At 62.6% G+C, this 16,413-nt stretch overlaps 1 protein-coding gene across 1 annotated transcript in view; it reads left to right on the forward strand.

Annotated features, from left to right (window-relative positions):
• The first annotated feature begins 10,408 nt into the window (after nucleotides 1–10,408).
• PRKD2 (protein kinase D2) overlaps nucleotides 10,409–16,413 on the forward strand; it is a 143,162-nt gene continuing 137,157 nt past the window's right edge. The window contains exons 1-4 of the mRNA XM_031961655.1: nucleotides 10,409–10,521; nucleotides 10,777–10,902; nucleotides 14,431–15,279; nucleotides 15,329–15,782. Of these exons, the coding sequence (XP_031817515.1) occupies nucleotides 10,409–10,521; nucleotides 10,777–10,902; nucleotides 14,431–15,279; nucleotides 15,329–15,782 (1,542 nt within the window). The remainder of the gene's footprint in view (nucleotides 10,522–10,776; nucleotides 10,903–14,430; nucleotides 15,280–15,328; nucleotides 15,783–16,413) is intronic.

Genomic DNA, 16,413 nt, shown 5'->3' on the forward strand with positions numbered 1-16,413 from the left:
GGGACCCTCTTGGGGAAGCCAGCCTTGCCCCCCTCCCCTGGCCTACGAGGGTGACTCAGTGCCCAGCCCTAAGCCCCGGGGCAGGGACCGGCCCAGTGGAGTCCAATTTTGGGAAGAGGCCGGCAGGCCTGTTTCCACACAGCATCTCTGAAGGGAACCCTAAAATGCTCCATAGAGGCCCGAGTGGCTGCTCCATCCCTGTCGCTACTGGGTCTAGATCTGGAGGGGCCGGTGCTCCCGGAGGAGGGGCAGAGCTCCCGGGGGAGGGTTGGCTCACTGTTGGCAGCCTGGGCTCTCTGTGCCTTCTCTCTCTAGCTGTGCCCAGACTGGCCCTAGCAGCCTCAGCCAGCCCAAGGAAGCGTTCTCGTCTCCACCCTCAGCCCCGGAAAACCCCAATCAGAGCAAACGACCTCCTTTGCAGCCCTCTCGTTGTGCCGAGCCCAGCTAGTCCCAGGACAGAAGCATTAAAGGCCTTGTGCCAGAGTGCAAGCTCACTGACTGCAGGCTCTCCCCGCTACCCATGGGCTAACCCCACTAATCCTGGGGCACTGAGCCCCTAGATAGCACCCTGGGATCACGGAGTCCTATTATTTTACTGAGAGGGGAAGGATTCTGGGTAAGTTGCCCGAACAATGGGGAGCAGCCTCCCCTCTGTGAACTCATCCCAAAGATCTGTCCCCCTGGGAGCAAGATCCTGGGCTGGGGGCAGAGGAGGTAGGATGGGGGGGGGACCCTGAAAGGGATCTGGCTCAGCTCTGGGCCTTTCTGGAAGTTCAGTCTAGGAGGGAGACGAGACAGACACAGACAACTACCATACCAGTGGACCGCGGGATGGAGCGGGGACATCATCTCCAAGGCCCTGGTGGCAATCCTAGCTCTGACCCTGCTTTCCTGCGTGCCCTTAGGAAAAGTCCCTTCCTTTCTCTGGGCTTCAGTTTTCCCGTCTGTAAAAGGGATGTTCTGGTTCTTTGAAGGCCTAGGAAATGAGGGTGGGCATCGTGGTAAAGGGCCTACCCCAGGTCCCACTGCAGCCCAGTTTCTATTCTAGTCCAGCAGGCCCAAGGTTGGGGGCCCTGGAGCTTACCTTTTTAGGACAGAGGAGTACAGAAATCTCCAAGGTTGACTGCTTTTCCTGCTGAAGAGTTAGGAAGGGGAAAAAAGCCTGAATTAGATGCGATTTGGGGACCCCTATCCTCACGTCTCCTATCTTCTCAGGTATACCCCAGTGAAAGGTGGGCCACCCCCTTGAAAAAGACAGGGATTTTTCTGCCTGGCTCAGTTGATGGGGAAGGGAACGACTTAAAAGCAGGAGAGTAAACACTGGTAACTAGGAACTCCTTTCCCCTTTGGGATCAGTTTAGAATTAGGAAAGGGGTGAGTGGAAGAGAGGGAGCTGGAAGTAACCATAGCAACCTGCCTCCCCCTCCCAGTTGCAAACCCATAAGCTCCCATCCCTGAGTGGGTCTGGATACCTTAAAGAGACTGAGAAGAGCCTGTTACCACAGCAACCATCCTTCCTAATCGGGACCCCTTCCCAATCCTCTCTCTGGCTTGTTACCCATGTGTAGTTGGGAGGCAGGTGTCATGGCAATCACTCTTTCTTTCTCTGGGTATTAGCTCACCGGGGTCTAGGTGTGGTACTAGGCCTGGATACTATAGCAACCAACAGAGCTAGGATGGACTCGGCAGATGTCTGGGAAGGGGCAAGATTAAGGGGACCATGGTAACAACTCGAAGGTGGTTCCCATGGCAACTGGCCTAGGGGGTTTGGGGGGGAGGGCCATTGATCCTGGCCCAGGGTATCCTGAAATTCTGGGGAGAGGAGAGAATAAGGTAAGGGTTCGAAGCCCAAAGTATTGCCATGGCAAACAACCAGGCTCGGGAGGCGCGGCGGGATTGGCTGGGGTTGGAGAAGAGCCTCCCTGAGGCCAGCAGGATTGCTATGGCAACCTGTGGGCGGGGGGAGAAAGGGATCCAGGATTGGCAATTTGTAGTACCCAGGGTGGGCAGGATGGAGGTGTACTGTGAAGGGTCACAGTTGCTATAGCAACCGCGGGGATCCAGGAGACAACGTGCAGACCGGTTCCCCGTTTCTATAGCAACCATTTAAGGATGGGGAGAAAGAGCTCTAAGGAGGGGCGTTCTAGCCGTTCTAGGGAGGGGGCCACGGAGAAGTGGGCGGGATTCGAGATGGGGAAGGCCTGCCGGTTGCTAAGTAACCGGGGCGGGGGGCGGAGCCGGGCACAGGACCGGCTGGGAGGCCGAGAGGAGGGGTGTCGAAGGGCTGGGACCGAGGGCAGCCCCTCCCGGCGCGCGGCCGCCGCCCTGCGCGCTCCCTCGGGGACCGGAAAGGGCGCGCGGGCTGGCACGCGGCGGCGGGGCGCGAGGCCCTCCCCTCCCTCATCCCCGCGGGCTCGAGCGCGTGCGCGTGCAACCGCCGTCCGCGAGGGCGGCGCGGGGCAGGCGGCGGCCCGCGAGGGCGCGCGCGCCTCCAGCCGCCGGCCTCCATGATGGAGGAGCGAGCGGCCCCGCCGCCGCCGCCGCCGCCGCCGCCGCCGCCCCTGCCGCAGCCCGCCGGCCCCCAGCCCCGCCAAGGGCGGCGGGGCGGGGCCGGCGGGGAGCCCCGGGCGGGCCCCTGAGCCGCTGAGCCTGCCCGGCATCCTGCACTCATCCAGCACGAGTGGGCGCGCTCTGAGGCGGAGAAGGCGCGCTGGGAGGCCGAGCGGGCCGAGCTGCAGGTGAGCCGCCGCCGCCGCCCCCGGCCCGGGCCGCCCCGCCCCCGCCCCCGCCCCTGCCGGCCCAGGGCCCGCCCCCGCGCGGCCCGGCCCGCCCCCGCCGCCGCCGAGCCCCGGGCCCCTCACCCCGCCGCCGCCGCCGCCGCCGCCGCCGCCCATCTTGAGAGCAATGGTTGCCACCCCTCCGCGGGAGGGAGCGGAGCGGGAGGGAGGGGAGGAGCGACCCCCACGGCCCGGGCGCGAGCCCCTGCGGGAGAGGGGCGGGGCGCGACCCCCGGTGTGGGCGGGACCCTCCAGCCCCCGGCGTGCGGGACGCGGAGTGAGACTCCGGGCGGGATGCAGGGGCAGGGGAAGGAACGGGCGCCAGACACGGGGGCCTGGGGAGAAAGGGGAGCGCTGAGAAGCGGGCCAGGGCGAGGGTTCGCTGCCGGGTGGGTGTGGAAGCGGCGCCGGGCAGCGCTTTCCCCGAAGGTGCCCCTCGACGGAGACCCCCTTCTTCCCGACGCTGGGGCCGAGTAGTGGCCGGGGAAGCAGCTGGGGTCGCAGCCCCCGGGGAGCTAAGAGTGGCGCGGGGCAAAGAGCGCCGGCAGGGCCGGGGGGAAGGGTCTCCTGCAAATTCTCCCTCCCTCCTCCAAGGCGGCAAAGGAGCCAATAAAAGCCAGCCGGGGCCGGGCCTGTCACCTTGTGCCAGGAAAACCTGCCTGCGAAGGGGAAATGGGGAGGAAGGAGGAGGAGGCAGGTGGCAACACCCTGCCCGTCCCCGAGCCCGCCGCGCCTGGTGGGCTGGGGCCTCGGGCTCTGCCCGGGGGCGCCTCCGATGGCTTGTCCTTCAGTGAGGGCCGGAGGGGACACTGCCCCAGTCCCTTCCTTTCTGGGCCCTTGTGAAGTGCTTGATGGGGTCTCCGACGCCCGGGCTTTTCCTGGGCCTGCGTCCCAGGGCTTGTGCCCACTTTACAGGAGGGCTGTCGGGCGAGAGGAGTGCCCTGCACCTCTTGGGTGGCGGCGTGGGCCAGAGCACGGGGGTCCTGAGGACGCCTGATGGCTGTTCTGGCACCATTAGGGGACTCGGGGACAGGTGTTCGGATCTCCCTTGTGGCTTTGTGGTCAGGAGCACTCAACTGATGGGTCAATCTCCTACGGAGTGAGCATCTTAAGACATTAAGCACCTACTGTGTGCTAGAGCTCCAAAGGGGAAAAATACAAGTCCTGCCCCTCGGAGGAGACGGAGCAGCAGGGACACACAGTCACTTTGGGAAGAGCCTTGGGGGCTGCATTTGGGAGGGAAAGTAGTTCTAAGAGCAGGAGGCAGAAGGCCATTCCATGGTCCCTCCCTCCCAGGGTGCTGGGGGCGCCCATGGACGAGGAGGGCAGGGGTGGGGCCACGGCGTTTCATTGAAGACATTTAGGGCTCCATTCACCCTGCTCCTGAGGAGAGGGAGCCCGGCTTAGTCACCAGCCAGCTGGTTGTCTCTCAGACAGGAAGGAGAGAGAGGAACAGCAGGAAGGGAAGTGGGAGACGTTCTCACTCTGACTGGGTGGGAGTCTGGGAAACTGGGACCCTGCAAAGAGAGGGTGTGAAGGCATGTGTGTGTGAATCTGCCCGTGGGCAGTGTGAGCGGGTATATGAGTGTGTATGCCCGTGGGCAGTGAGTGTGTGTGCCCATGGGGAGTGTGTGTGTGTGTGTCCGTGACCGTGGGCAGTGTGAATGTGGGTGTGTGGCCATGGGCAGTGTGAGCGGGTATATGAGTGTGTACGCCCGTGGGCAGTGAGTTGTAAAGCATCCCTGGGGAGGGACTGGCATCCCCTTCACCTCCACTTCCCGCCAGGGGCCTCCTTGTCCCCTTGATTGGCAGAATCAAGGTGACTTCATCAAGTTGGGGCTACAGGGGAAAGTGATCCTCGATGGAAGAGGAAGAGGCTTAGTGAGAGCTCTTCAGGCCCTGTAGCTTTTTCTGGTGATTTATTTCCCTCCCCCCCCCGCCCCAGGCCCTTCCCTTCGGTCCAGTGCCGGGAGTGGGCAGCACTAGATCCCGAGGAGGGGATCTCACGCCAAGCCCGCTCACCAGCCCTTAGAAGCAGGCTCGGAGAGACCCCGGGCCCAAGGCTCTGGTTTTACAAGTGGGAATGCAGGAAGCTCTGGGAGGGCAGCGCGGGGCCCACTTTCAGCAGGGTGTGGACGCGGCGTTTGGGGTGGGAAGCAGAAGGGCTGGTGTGCATGGTCAGGCCTTCAAGCTGGAGCTGCAGGGAAGGGGATTGAGAAAAGCGTCATCTGGCGACTGGAGTGGGGATGTGGATGTAGGAGGGATGCTGGGGAGGGATAGCGCCCTGGTCCGGGGCTGGGCCCCCCTAATTGGGTGAGAAAAGGAGCTGGACAGCATGGGGGAGGGCAGATGCTGGGCAAGCTGGACTCAGGGCTGGAGTCCTGGGGGTCATGGAATCCTAATCCCGGACCTGGAAGGGCCTCCCAGAGTGTCTTGTCCCTTAAAGCATCTCTCCCCTGGCCGCCCCTGGAGCCTCTTGGTTGGGGCATCCTTTAAAGCGGGACCCCAGGTGAGGCGAGGCTTGGCATCACTGAGCAGCCCTTCGGGTTGTGGGGTGTCATCCGGAGCGCCTGGGCCAGACCTAGGAGGAGCTGGCGCTGACAAGGACCTTGGGCAGGAGGCTCAGCCGGGGAAAAGTGAGCAGGGCTTCTCGGCAGTGGCTCTTGGCTAAAGGCTTCCAGAGAGGGGGCCCTCCCCCCCTCCTCCACCTGCTCTCTCTCCACCACATGCCACAGCGTTTTGGGGACTCTGTGTCCTGTGTTGCTTTGACCCCAGAGGTGTCGCGTGGTGAAGATTTCTCCTGCCCCCTGACTTCTCCTTGTTTCCTCCTCTCAGGCCCAGGTGGCTTTTCTCCAAGGGGAGAGAAAGGGGGGAAAAAGGGGGGGGGGTTTTTTTGGTTTTTTCCTTCCCCGTTCCCCCCCTTCCCCATTCCCTTCCCAGTGGGGGGTTGGGGGGGCCCCCCCCAAGCCCCCCCCCTTTAAAGGGGTTGGGAAACCCCCCCCCGGTTTTTTTGGGGGAAGGAAGGGGGGGAGGGGGCCCACTTTCGCAGGGTGGGGGGGGGGGGGGGGGAAGAAGGGGGTGGGGGGGCCTTCCCGGGGGGGAAGGGGAAGGGGAAAAGAAACCAGGGGGGAGGGGGGTTGGGGAAGGGGAGGGGGGGGGGGGCCCCCAAAAAGGGGGGAAAAAATGGGGGGGGGGGAAAATTGGACTTGGGGGCCCCGGGGGGCCCCTCCCCGGGGGGGCCCCCCGGGGGCCCCCCTTTTTCCCCCCCCCCCCCCCTTTTTTTTCCCCCGGGGGGGGGGGAAAACAAATTTTTGGGGGTTGTTTTCCCCCGGGGCCTTGGGGGGGGGGGGGGGGGGGCCCCAAAAAGGGGAAAAGGGGCCCGGGCCCGGGTTTTGGGGGGGCCCCCCCCCCCCCCCCCCCCCCCCCTTTTTCCCCCCCCGGTTTTTCCCCGGGTTGTTTGGTTTTTTCCCCCCCCTTGGGTTTTTTCCCTCCCCCCCCCCTTTTTTTCCTCCCCAAAGGGTTTTTCCCTTTAAGGGGAAAAAGGGAAGGGCCTTAAGAAACCCGGGGGCCCCCCCGGGCCCCACCCAAGGCCCCGGGGGGAACCCCCCGGGGGGCCCCCCCCCCCCAAAACCCCCGGGGGGGGGCCCACCTAAGGGGGGCCGGGCCGGGGGGGGGTTTTTGGGGGGCCCCCCCTTTTGGGGAGGCCCCCGGGTTGGTGGGCCCGGGGCCCCCCCGGGGGCCCCGGGGAGGGGGCCCCCTTGGGGGGGTTTTTTGGGAAAGGGGGCCGGGGAAAAAGGGGGGGAAAAAAATTTGGGTTTTGGCCTTTTTTTTTCCCAAAGGGAATGGGTTTTTTTTTGGGTTTGGGGGGGGGGTTTTTTGGGGGTTTTGGGGGGGGGGGGGGGGTTTCCGGGTTTTTTTTGGGGAGGGGGGGGGGGGCCCCCGGTGGGGGGGTTTTGGGTTTAAGGGCCTTTTGGGCCTTGTTTTTTTTTTCCGGGTTTTCCCGGGGGTTGGGTTTCCCTTGGCCTTTGGGGGGGTGGGGTTTTGGGGCCCTTTCCCCTTTCCCTTGGGCCCAAAAATTTTTTTTTTGGGGGGGGGAGGTTGGTTTTGGGGGGGAGGGGGGGGGGGTTGGGGGGGGTTTTTGGGGGGAAAAAGGGAGGGTTTGGGGTTTGGGGGGGCCCCCCCGGGGGGGGGGGTTTTTTTGGGGTTTCCCTTTTTAAAATTTCCCGGGGGAGATTTGGTTTTTTTTTTTTTCCCCGGGGGTTGGGAGGTTTAGGAAAGGGGAAAGGGTGCCCGGGGTGTTTTAAATGAAAAGGGGGGGCCCCCAAAATTTTTAAATTTTCCCAAAAGGCCCTTTTTTCCGGGGCAATTTTTTTTCCCCCCCTTTTTTGGGGGGCTGGGGTTTTTTGGGGGGGGTTTTTTTTCCCAAATTGGGGGGGTTTTTTTTTGGTTGGAAAAGGGGAAAAAATTTTTTTGGGGGGGGGTTTTTTTTTCCCCCCGGGGGGTTTTTGGAAAAAAAAGGCCCAAAGGGGGGGGGGAAAAGGGGAAAAATTTTGGGGGGGGAAAACCCCAAAGGGGGGGGGGGGGGGGGTTTTTAAGTTTCCCCGGGGGTTTTAAGGGGGCCCTTTGGGTTTTTGGGGTTGGGGGGGGGTTTGGAAAGGTTCCCCGGGGTTTTGGGGGGGTTTTTTGGGGGGGGTTTAAGGGAAGGGGAAAGGGAAAGGGGGGGGAAATTTTTCCCCGGGGCCTTTTTGGGGGGTTTTCTTTTGGGGGGGGAAAACCCCTTTGGGTTTGGGGGGGGGTTTTGGGGGGGTTTTCTGGGAGGGTTTGTTCCGGGTTTGGGGGTTTTTTTTTTTTTTAAGGTTTTTTCCGGGGCCCTTTTTTTCCCCCCCGGCCCCCTTTGGGTTGGGCCCTTCCTTTTAAAAGGGGAAACCGGGTTTTTTGGGGGGGAAAATTGAAAAGGGGGCCCCTTTTGGGACAAAAATTTTTTCCCTTGGGGGGGGGAAAAAAAGCGGGAAGGGGGGGCCCCCTTTTCCTTTGGTTGGGGCCCCGGGTTTTTTCCCCTTTTTTCCCGGCTTTTTCCCCCTTTTTTTTTCCCCTTCCCAATTGTTGGGCCCAAAACCCTTAAAGGGGTTTTTTTTGGGGCCCCTTTTGGGCTTTTTGGGTTGTTTTGGGGGGGGGTTTTTTTCCCCAAAAGGGGGGGGGGGGGAAAGGGGGGGCGGGAAAAGGGGGGGGGTTTGGGGGGGGGTTTTTGTTTGGTTGGGGGTTTCCCTTTTGGGGTTTGGGCCCGGTTTGGGTTTTAAAAGGGGTTAACCCCCGGGTTGGGGGGGGTTGGGGGGGTTTTTTGGGGTTTCGGGGGAAAAAGGGGGGGGTTTTGAGGGGGGAAGGTTTGGGGGAGGAAAATTGCCCTTTAAAAATTTGGGGGGGGGCCCAAGGAAGGGGGGAGTTTCGCCCCAAAAAGGGGGGGGGTTGGGGGTTTGGGGTTTTTTTTTTTTTGGTTTGGGGGTTTTTGGGTTTGGTTTGGCCCCTTTTTTTCCCCCGGGTTTTAAAGTTTTTTTCCCGGGCCTCCCTTTGGCCCAGTTTTTTTGGGGGATTTTTTCCCCCCCTTTTTTGGGTTTGGGGTTTTTTTTTTTTTTTGGCCCTTTTTTGGGGGTTTTTCCCCCCCTTTTTTTGGGGTTTTGGGGTTTTTTTTTTTGGTTTTTTTTTTTTTGGGCCCTTTTTGGGTTTTGGGGTTTTTTTTTTTTTAATTTTTTTTTGGGGTTTTTTTTTTTTTGGGGGGGGGGTTTGAAAGGGGGGAGGGTTGGGTTTTTTGGGGGGTTTTCCCCTTTGGGGGGGGGGTTTTTTTTTTTTTTGGGGGGGGGGGGTTTTGGGGGGGGTTGGGGGGTTTGGGTGGGGGGGGGGGGTTTTTTGGCCCCGGGGTTTTGGGGGGGGGGTTTTTTTCCCTTTTTTTTGGGGGGTTTTGGGGTTTTGGGTTTTTTAAAAGGGGGGTTTTGGGAAAAAGGGGGCCTTTGGGAGGGGGAAATTTTTCCCTTTTTCCCCCGGGAAAGGGGGGTTTCCCGGGTTTCCTTTTTTTAAAAAAGGGGGGGGTTGGGGGGAAAACCCCCCTTTGGGGGTTTTTTTTTGGGTTTGGGGGGGGGGTTTTTGGGGGGAAGGGGGGGGGGAAGGGGGGGTTTAAAGGGGGGGGGTAAAAAGGGGGGGGGGGGGGGGGGGGTTTTTTTTTTTTTTTTTTGGGGGGGGGGTTTTTCCCGGGTTTTTGGGGGGGGGAGGGGGGGGAAAGAAGGGTGGGCCGGGGGGGGGGGGGGAAGGGGGGGGGGGGGGCCCGGGAGGGTTTTCCTTCCCCCCCCAAAAAATTTGGGGTTTGGGCTTCCCCCCGGGGGGGTAACCCCTTTCCCCCTTTGAAAAGGGGGGGCCCCCGGGGGGGGGGGGGGTTTCCCCCCCCCGGGGGGGGGAAGGGGGGCCCCGGGGGGGGGGGCCCCCCTAAGGGTTTTAAGGGAACCTTTTTCCCCTTTTGGTTGGGGGGGGGGGGGTTTGGGGGCCCGGGGCCCGGGAAAAAAGCAAGGGGGAAAAACCCCCCAAAACCCCCGGGCCTTTTTCCCCCTTTCCCCCCCTTTTTTAAAAATTTATTGGGGGGGGGTTGGGGCCTTGGGGTTTCCCACCCCCGGGAAAAACCCCGGGGGGGGGGGGGGGCCCCTTTTAAAAGGGCAGCCCGAGTCAGAGCCTGGGGCCAGAACCCGGACCCCAAGGCCTCCTCCTGATTCTAAAACCGTCCCCATGGCTGCTGCCCGGAGGCTACCTGACCCGCCAGCAGCCCCGTGGCTCTGGGAAGTCCCTTCCCCAAGGCCTCCGTTGTGTCATCTGTAGAGGAGGGGCTTTGAGGAGCTGGCCCTGGATCTGGGGCTGGTGAGGAGAGGAGCCCGGGAAGGGGCTGCACAGGAGGTGACCCCAGCTGGTAATTCTGGTTGGGGGAGTAAGGTTGGGGTTAAATTTGGGCCCTTGGGGCAGAGAGGGAAAGTGTTTTGTGTCTTTATTCCACCCTTTTGGCCCCCACCAATTGGGGCGGATTACTTTCGCCCTCCCAATATTTGCCAAAGCCGGGAGTGCCGCCTTTAGGTTTTTCAAAAGTGAGGGAGGGGCCGTTCCATCACAGAAACGGTGAAGGGGCAGAAATTAGAGGGTGGGTGGCTCTGAGGGTCCTGGGGTGCCCGGGAAAAATGTTTTGGACCCTTGGGAGGGGGAAGAGGGGTGAGGGGAACGAGAGATTTCCCTTTTCCCCCAGTTTTTGACAGAAAGATGTTTTCGAAGATTTGAACCCACCCTTTCTTCCCTCCCACTCATTTATCAACCTGGTTTACCACAGCAAGTCAGGGTTTTGCTTCACGGCCCGGGAGGACGGACCCTGAAGTTTCTGGAACCTACAGAAGACTGTGACAGCCAAGAAGTAAGTGGGGCCCGGGAAGGGGCAGCGGGAGCTGGGGCGGGCGGGGTTGGGGCTGGGGGTTGGGGTGGGGGTTGGGGCCGGGAGGGGAAAGGGGGAAGGGGGTGGGAATATGGGTTGACTGACCCCTGTCCTTTCTCCCCGGAGGAAGCTGTTTGGATGTGGGACCATCCATGCTTTCCGGGGCCCATTGGGTGGGGTAATGGGCGGCTTGGCCTCTGGCCTGCCTGTTGGGGCCGCTGGGGGTGCCCCTGTGCCCATAGGTGTGGCCTCCAGCCCAGCCCACGACCCTTATCGAGCGCTTGGGGCCCGACTGCCTGCTTGTGTCCTCCCAGCACTTCCTTCCTGAGCTCCAGGGAGTGTGTGTGTGAAGTGCCTAGCCTGGTGCCCGGCACACAGTGGGCACCAGGACAGGGGCGCTACGTTCTCGTGATTGTGCCCGAGAAGGGGCAAACGGGGGCACCTGCCTGTGGTCCCTGATGCTTGGGGAGGAGAGCTGGGATGGGGGCAGCCCCATCCCCTGCCATCCCTCCTGCTGTCCCACTCACCCACCCTCCCTCCCCTCTCTAGGGGCCCTGTGCTGGCGGTGGCCATGGGCAGTCACAGCGAGCACTGCTACAGTGGGGGAGCGGACGCCCGCATCCACTGCTGGAGGATCCCAGACCTCAATATGGACCACATGGTTGGAGGTTCCCTGTGGGGGTCACCTCCCTCCAAAGGCCCCCCCAGCCCTTTCTTGGAGGCCCAGAAAGGTGGATTGGTGGCCAGCCTTGGGTTCCCTTTTCAGACCAGAGCCATCTTCCCAAGGCAGAGGGGGCCGGAAGGTTTCCGGTTAGGAGTCTGGGATCCCTCCCCCTCCTACCCAGGGCCTACCACCACCTGGGAGGGATGGGGGGGGAGGAGGAAGCCTTGGGGCCCTTTGACCCCGGTTTTGGCTTGGGTTAACCCGGCGTGTTGAGAAAGGTCCTGGAGGGCCATGGGGAGTGGGGCCTCGTTTCGCCCCGGCCTAACCGCCTGGTTTTGTTTGGGTGGATGGGAATTTTTGATTTTGGGATTTAGGACAGTTTTCTTGCCTGTGCACCCTTTAAACAACCGGGGTTGGTGGGGAGAAGCCCTTCCTCCAGGGGCCCAGAGGGGGAGGAGGGGTGGGGTGGGGAGGGGGGTTGGGTTTCTTTCCCCGAAAGAGATTCCCATTTCCGTGGGTTTTAACCAGAAGAGCGAGGCCGCCTTTTTCCCGCAGGGGTGACCAGGTTCCTTTCAAACCTGGAGATGGAGCCTTTCATTTGGGAGTTTCCCTAGGGGAGTGGTGGGGGGGGGGGTTGGGCGGGGTTTGGAAAGAGTTTCCCGTGGTGGTTTGGGAGTTTGGCTTTCCCAGGGGAAGGTTTGTTTTTCCCGTGAGAAGAGAGAAATTGGAGGAGGGTTTACAACCCCCCGGGAGGGGTTTTGAGGGAAAGGTTTGGAGTTGGATTTCTGGGTTTAGGGTTAACTTGAAGGGTTTCGGTTTAGTTAATGGGGGGTTGTTCGCCTTGCTTGGAGAGGTTATTGGTCGGGGAGATGGGCCAAATTGGAAAGTGTTCCTAACCTTTAGAGTTTCCCAAACCTCCCATTTTAAGGGATTGGGGAAAAAGGAGGAGTTTGGGAGGGTACCAAATGGGCCAGGGGTGAGATGATTTTTTCTTGGCCCTTTGACTTTGTTTCAACTTTTGTTTTTTTAGGGACCCAGCCAACCAGGGTGGGGAGTTACCCCGCCCCTAATTTTCCCATCCATGGCGAAGGATTCCGGATTTGGAAAACCGGACAGGAGGAGGGGGTTGAAACCCCCCCGCCTTGGGCGTTGGTGGTGGGGTGAATGGGGGCAATTTTAATGTTTTTACCTGGAAGGTAAATTGTGATTTATGGTTGCCAAGGGTGATTTTGGGCCGTGGACCCAATGGAGTTTTTGATGTTCCGGAAGTAAGTTTTTGGAGTTGGATGAAGGGGTTTCTAGGAGTGGGAAAATGGGGGTTTCTTTGGGGTTTAGGAATAGGGGGAGAAAAAGTTGGTGGGGTGAGAATTCCAGTGGGGGGGTTTGGGTTTAGGTAGGGGGGGGAGCAAGTTTGGAAAGGAAAGTTGGAATTGGGCCCGGATGGGTTGGGAGGGGGGACCAGAAGGGGAAGGTTGTGGGGATTGGGTGGTGAGGGGAGTTTGCCTGTTTTGCCCCGTCTTGGGATTGGGGAGAGGGTTGGGTTTGGAGGTTTGGGAGGGGTTTGGGAGGGGAGAAGGGAGGGACTTCCTGGGTTATGGGTTTTTCCCGGCCAATGATTGCCTTTCCCTCCCTGGGAGTTGGAACAAGACTTGGGAGATTAAGAAATGGAAGAAGAAGAAGTTATTTCAGCCGTGGGATTCCCGGCAAGGCCATTGGAAATTGGCCCTGGCCGGTGTTTGTATGTTTTGTTCCTGTGTTTCCCTCTTTCCCCGAGGAAGGGTGGGGGGGGGGTGGCCCCAAGGGAGTTCGGGGTTTCTGGGTGACCCTGTCCTGCCCCTTCTGGGCTTTGTCCCGGGGAGTGGGAGTTTGGGGGTGGCGGTTTAGCTTCTTTTTGGTCCAATGTTTGCCCCCCTGGGTGGGGGGAGGGGGAGGGGGTTCTCATTGGGGGGTTAGGGCCTTGCCCACCATGTTCCCCTGTTTTCCAATGGGTTTTTTCTCCCAACTCCGGTTAAATGGGGGAGCAAGGCCTCCGCCTGAGCCTCAGGGCAAGGCCTTGGGGGTTGGGCCCTCTCCTCAGTCACCTTCCCCATTTCTACTGGGGTTGAGGAGGGAGCCGTTCTCTCCAGCCAGAAGGGGCCTGATGCTTCCCCACCCCTTCGGAACTGGCTCCTTTTCTCCCCTCTCCTCCCCACTGGGGCCCGGACTCAAGAGAGTCCAGAGCTTTCCATTGGTCTTTGAGCCACAGTAATAGGGCTGGGTGGAGGGGGGGACCGTCATGCTGAGAGGTGCAGACCCTCCCTCTGCCTGGCTGGCCCCTTTTCTAGGGCAGCAGAGATGGACCGCCTGGGAGGACCTTTCTGCCCACATCCTCCGAGGAAGGAAAGGTTGGGGGGACCAAGATGGCGTCACCGCATCGCCACAGCGGTCCCTCTCTCCAACTTTTAGAAACACACCCGGACTGCAGACACTAGCCCCTCCCCAAACCAGAAGCATCGACTGCCTGGGGGGGACACCTCCTGCCATCCCAGCACCCCTCTGGGGCCGGGGGCCCACAAGGGACGAGAGGGGCGCCTCATTGACTTGAGGGAGCAATGTGGAATCCTTTCTTTCCCCTCTAACCCTTTTTTCACACTGTATATTCTGTATAAATCAATACAATTTTAAATGGAAGCCCAGCTCTCCCCTCCCCCAGCCTTCCCAGACCCCTTCCCTTGGTTGTTATCACTGTGTGATAGTCTCTGTCCGTCTGTCCCCCTGTCCCCCCCTCCCCCCCCAGGATTCCCAAGCTTTTCTTTGTATATTTATTTCACTCCTGATTTCAGCTCTTCCCCATCCTCTGCCCGGCCTTCTTCCTGCCTCCCCCATTGTACGTGAAGACCTGCCTCAATAAAACCTTTGGAATAAGATCGGCCCTGTCGGGAGAACTCTTGGGCCTGGGACTTTGGGGGAGCGAAGGGACCCCTGTGAGGGGCGGGGCTTCAGAGGCGCTAGGTCTGCAGTGAGAAGGGAGGAGGCGGCTATGGGGGGAGTTTGCAACTCGGGGAGGGTGGGGTGGGAGGAAGTGGAGCCGAGGAACCGTATCTCCCCTGGCTGCCCAGATCCCCCTGGGACAGAGACGCGGACGCAGCGCGCTCTGCGGCCCGCCCAGCCCCGGCTCTCGTTAGCAACGAGCTACTGTGCTGTGCTCCACTGAGCCTGTGCTCCAAGGCCCACAGGACCCTCCCTCCTGGCCTGGGGCAGCTCGCACCACTGGGGGGACCCCGAGGGATCTCCTTGTGCAGAAACCCCCCCCCCCCCCCCCGGAGCTCACGGAGGCGGGGCTAAGGGGCCCCTCTGGTTGGAGGACCTCGGCCCGGCCACAGACCCCCTCCCCTCCCCCCCCACGTGCTGGCCAGGGTTTCAGACCGAAGCCTTAAGACTTCCTTCCCCGGGCCGGGCCCGGATGTGGCACAAACAGCCACTACCTCCAGAGCCCAGGAGCCGGGGGCGGCTCGAGCCCCTCCCCCGCCGCCCTCTTCCCACTTTCTCTGCCCCCACAGCGGGGCCCCCGCGGCTGGAGAGGCCGGACTCTGCGGGAAGCGGCGGGAAGGGAGGAGCGCTCCCGGGAGCGGGGCGGCCGGGGCAGGGGCTCTGGGCCGGCAGGGGGTCCCCAGCCTCGGAGCAAGAAAACACCGCTTGGGGGGGGAGGGCAACAGGCGCTTTCTCGGTGGCCAAAGACTTTCCGAAGGCCCGGGCGGTGTCAGAAGTGGGGCGCTCTGCCCCCCCAGCTCCCGCCCTCGGACCAGCCTCTCCTCCCGAGCTCCCGGCCGCCCACCGCTCCCTGCGGGGGATCTCGGGGCTCAGGCCCTGGAGGCCCCCCTCCCCCCCCGCGGGGGCTCCCCGGGCGTCCGGCCCGCCCCCCCGGGGCAGCCTCCCCCGGCCGTCCTGGGCTCGGAAGCCCGGGCAGGGGGTCTCTGCTGGGCGGGCCGGGGCCCCACGCGTGGGGGCTCCGCAGCAGCGCCGGGAAAGTTTGTTTCCGGGACCTCGGCGGGGCGGGGTCAGGATGTGGGGGAGGAGTCGGCCTGGGGCCCCCAGCCTCGCCCTCCGGGCCCGGGGAGAGAACGGCCCGCGCCCTCGCAGGCCGGCCCGCTCCCGGAGAACCAGCCGCGGCTTCGGGGGCAGCGGGCTCCCCGGGGCCCAAACCGGGCCCCTGGGTGCTGCCCCCCCCCCCGGCACGCTGACGTCACCCCCGGCCACGCTGATTGGCTGCTCGTGCCGTCGGTCAGGACACTTCCTCCTGGGCCGCCGCCGCCGCCGCCGAGTTACAAAGTTCTGAGCGCGGGGGGCGGGGGCGGGAAAGGAGTCCGACGACCCCCGCCCGCCCTCCCGTCGCGACGCCACCTCGGCCTGCCGAACCCGAGCCCACCCGGTAATCCCCTGCGCCCCAAACTTCCCCAGGGCCCCAGAGCCCTGCGGCCCTGCCCGCGTGGGGCCCTGCGGGGTGTCCGGACCTTCTGACCTGGTCTCCTTCCCGCGGCCCGCCCCCCTTCTTCCGAGCCGGCCGAGCCCCCGGGCGCGGGGAGCCCTACCCGAGGGCGCGCCCCCTGCCCCCGAGCCACGCTCGCCAGTGGATGTGGGCGTGAGGCGGCGGGCCCCCTCGCCCCCATGGCCGCCTCGCCGCCCCTCCTCCCGCGGGCTCCCTGCAGTCTCTGGGGCCGCTGCCCCAGCCCACGCCGGAGCCGAGCTGTCCCCGCTGCCGCTGCCGCCGCCGCAGCTGCTCTGCTGCTGGCCCTGGGCCTGGCGGGTCTCCTTCCACATCCAGATCGGGCTCACCCGCGAGTTCGTGCTGCTGCCCGCCGCCGCGGACCTGGCCCACGTCAAGCAGCTGGCGTGCTCCATCGTGGACCAGAAGGTGGGGCCGGCTGGGAGGGATGGGGTGGGGAGGAGGGGGGCTGGCCCGGGGCCTGGGCCGAAGGGGCGCTGCCTCCACCGGGAGCCCTGGACTCCGAGCCTCAGGCGGGGCGCCCTCTTGGGGGGCAGCCTGGGCTTGCCCCTGGAGGCAGAGAGCCTGGGGCCGTGGGGAGTCCTCGCAGGCCGCGTTCTGGGGGTAGGGGGTGGAGCTCCGGCCAGGTGTGCGAGCGTGGGGGGAGGGGGCGCGGCCCAGGTGTGGAGAGGAGCTTGGCCGCTGACCTCGTTGGTGCCTGGCCCCTGCCTTTTGGGGAAGTTGGAGTTGGAGCTAGAGGGGGGGCTCTGGGGGCCTGGGGAGGGGAGGTCCAGAGTGAGGGAGGAGTGTGTGAGAGGGAGGGGTTAGTGAGATGAGGTGCTAGTGTGAGGGACAGTGTGTGAGTATGGAGGTGCAGTGAGGTGTGTGTCAGTGAGTGTGTGTGTCAGTGAGCATGAGTGTGCCAGTGAGTGTGTGTGACAGTGTGTCAGTGAGCATGAGTGTGCCAGTGAGTGTGTGTGTCAGTGAGTGTGTGTGTGACAGTGTGTCAGTGAGTGTGTGTGTCAGTGAGCATGAGTGTGCCAGTGAGTGTGTCAGTGAG

This window comes from Sarcophilus harrisii, chromosome 3 (genome assembly GCF_902635505.1).
Source record: "Sarcophilus harrisii chromosome 3, mSarHar1.11, whole genome shotgun sequence".
NCBI lineage: Eukaryota > Metazoa > Chordata > Mammalia > Dasyuromorphia > Dasyuridae > Sarcophilus > Sarcophilus harrisii.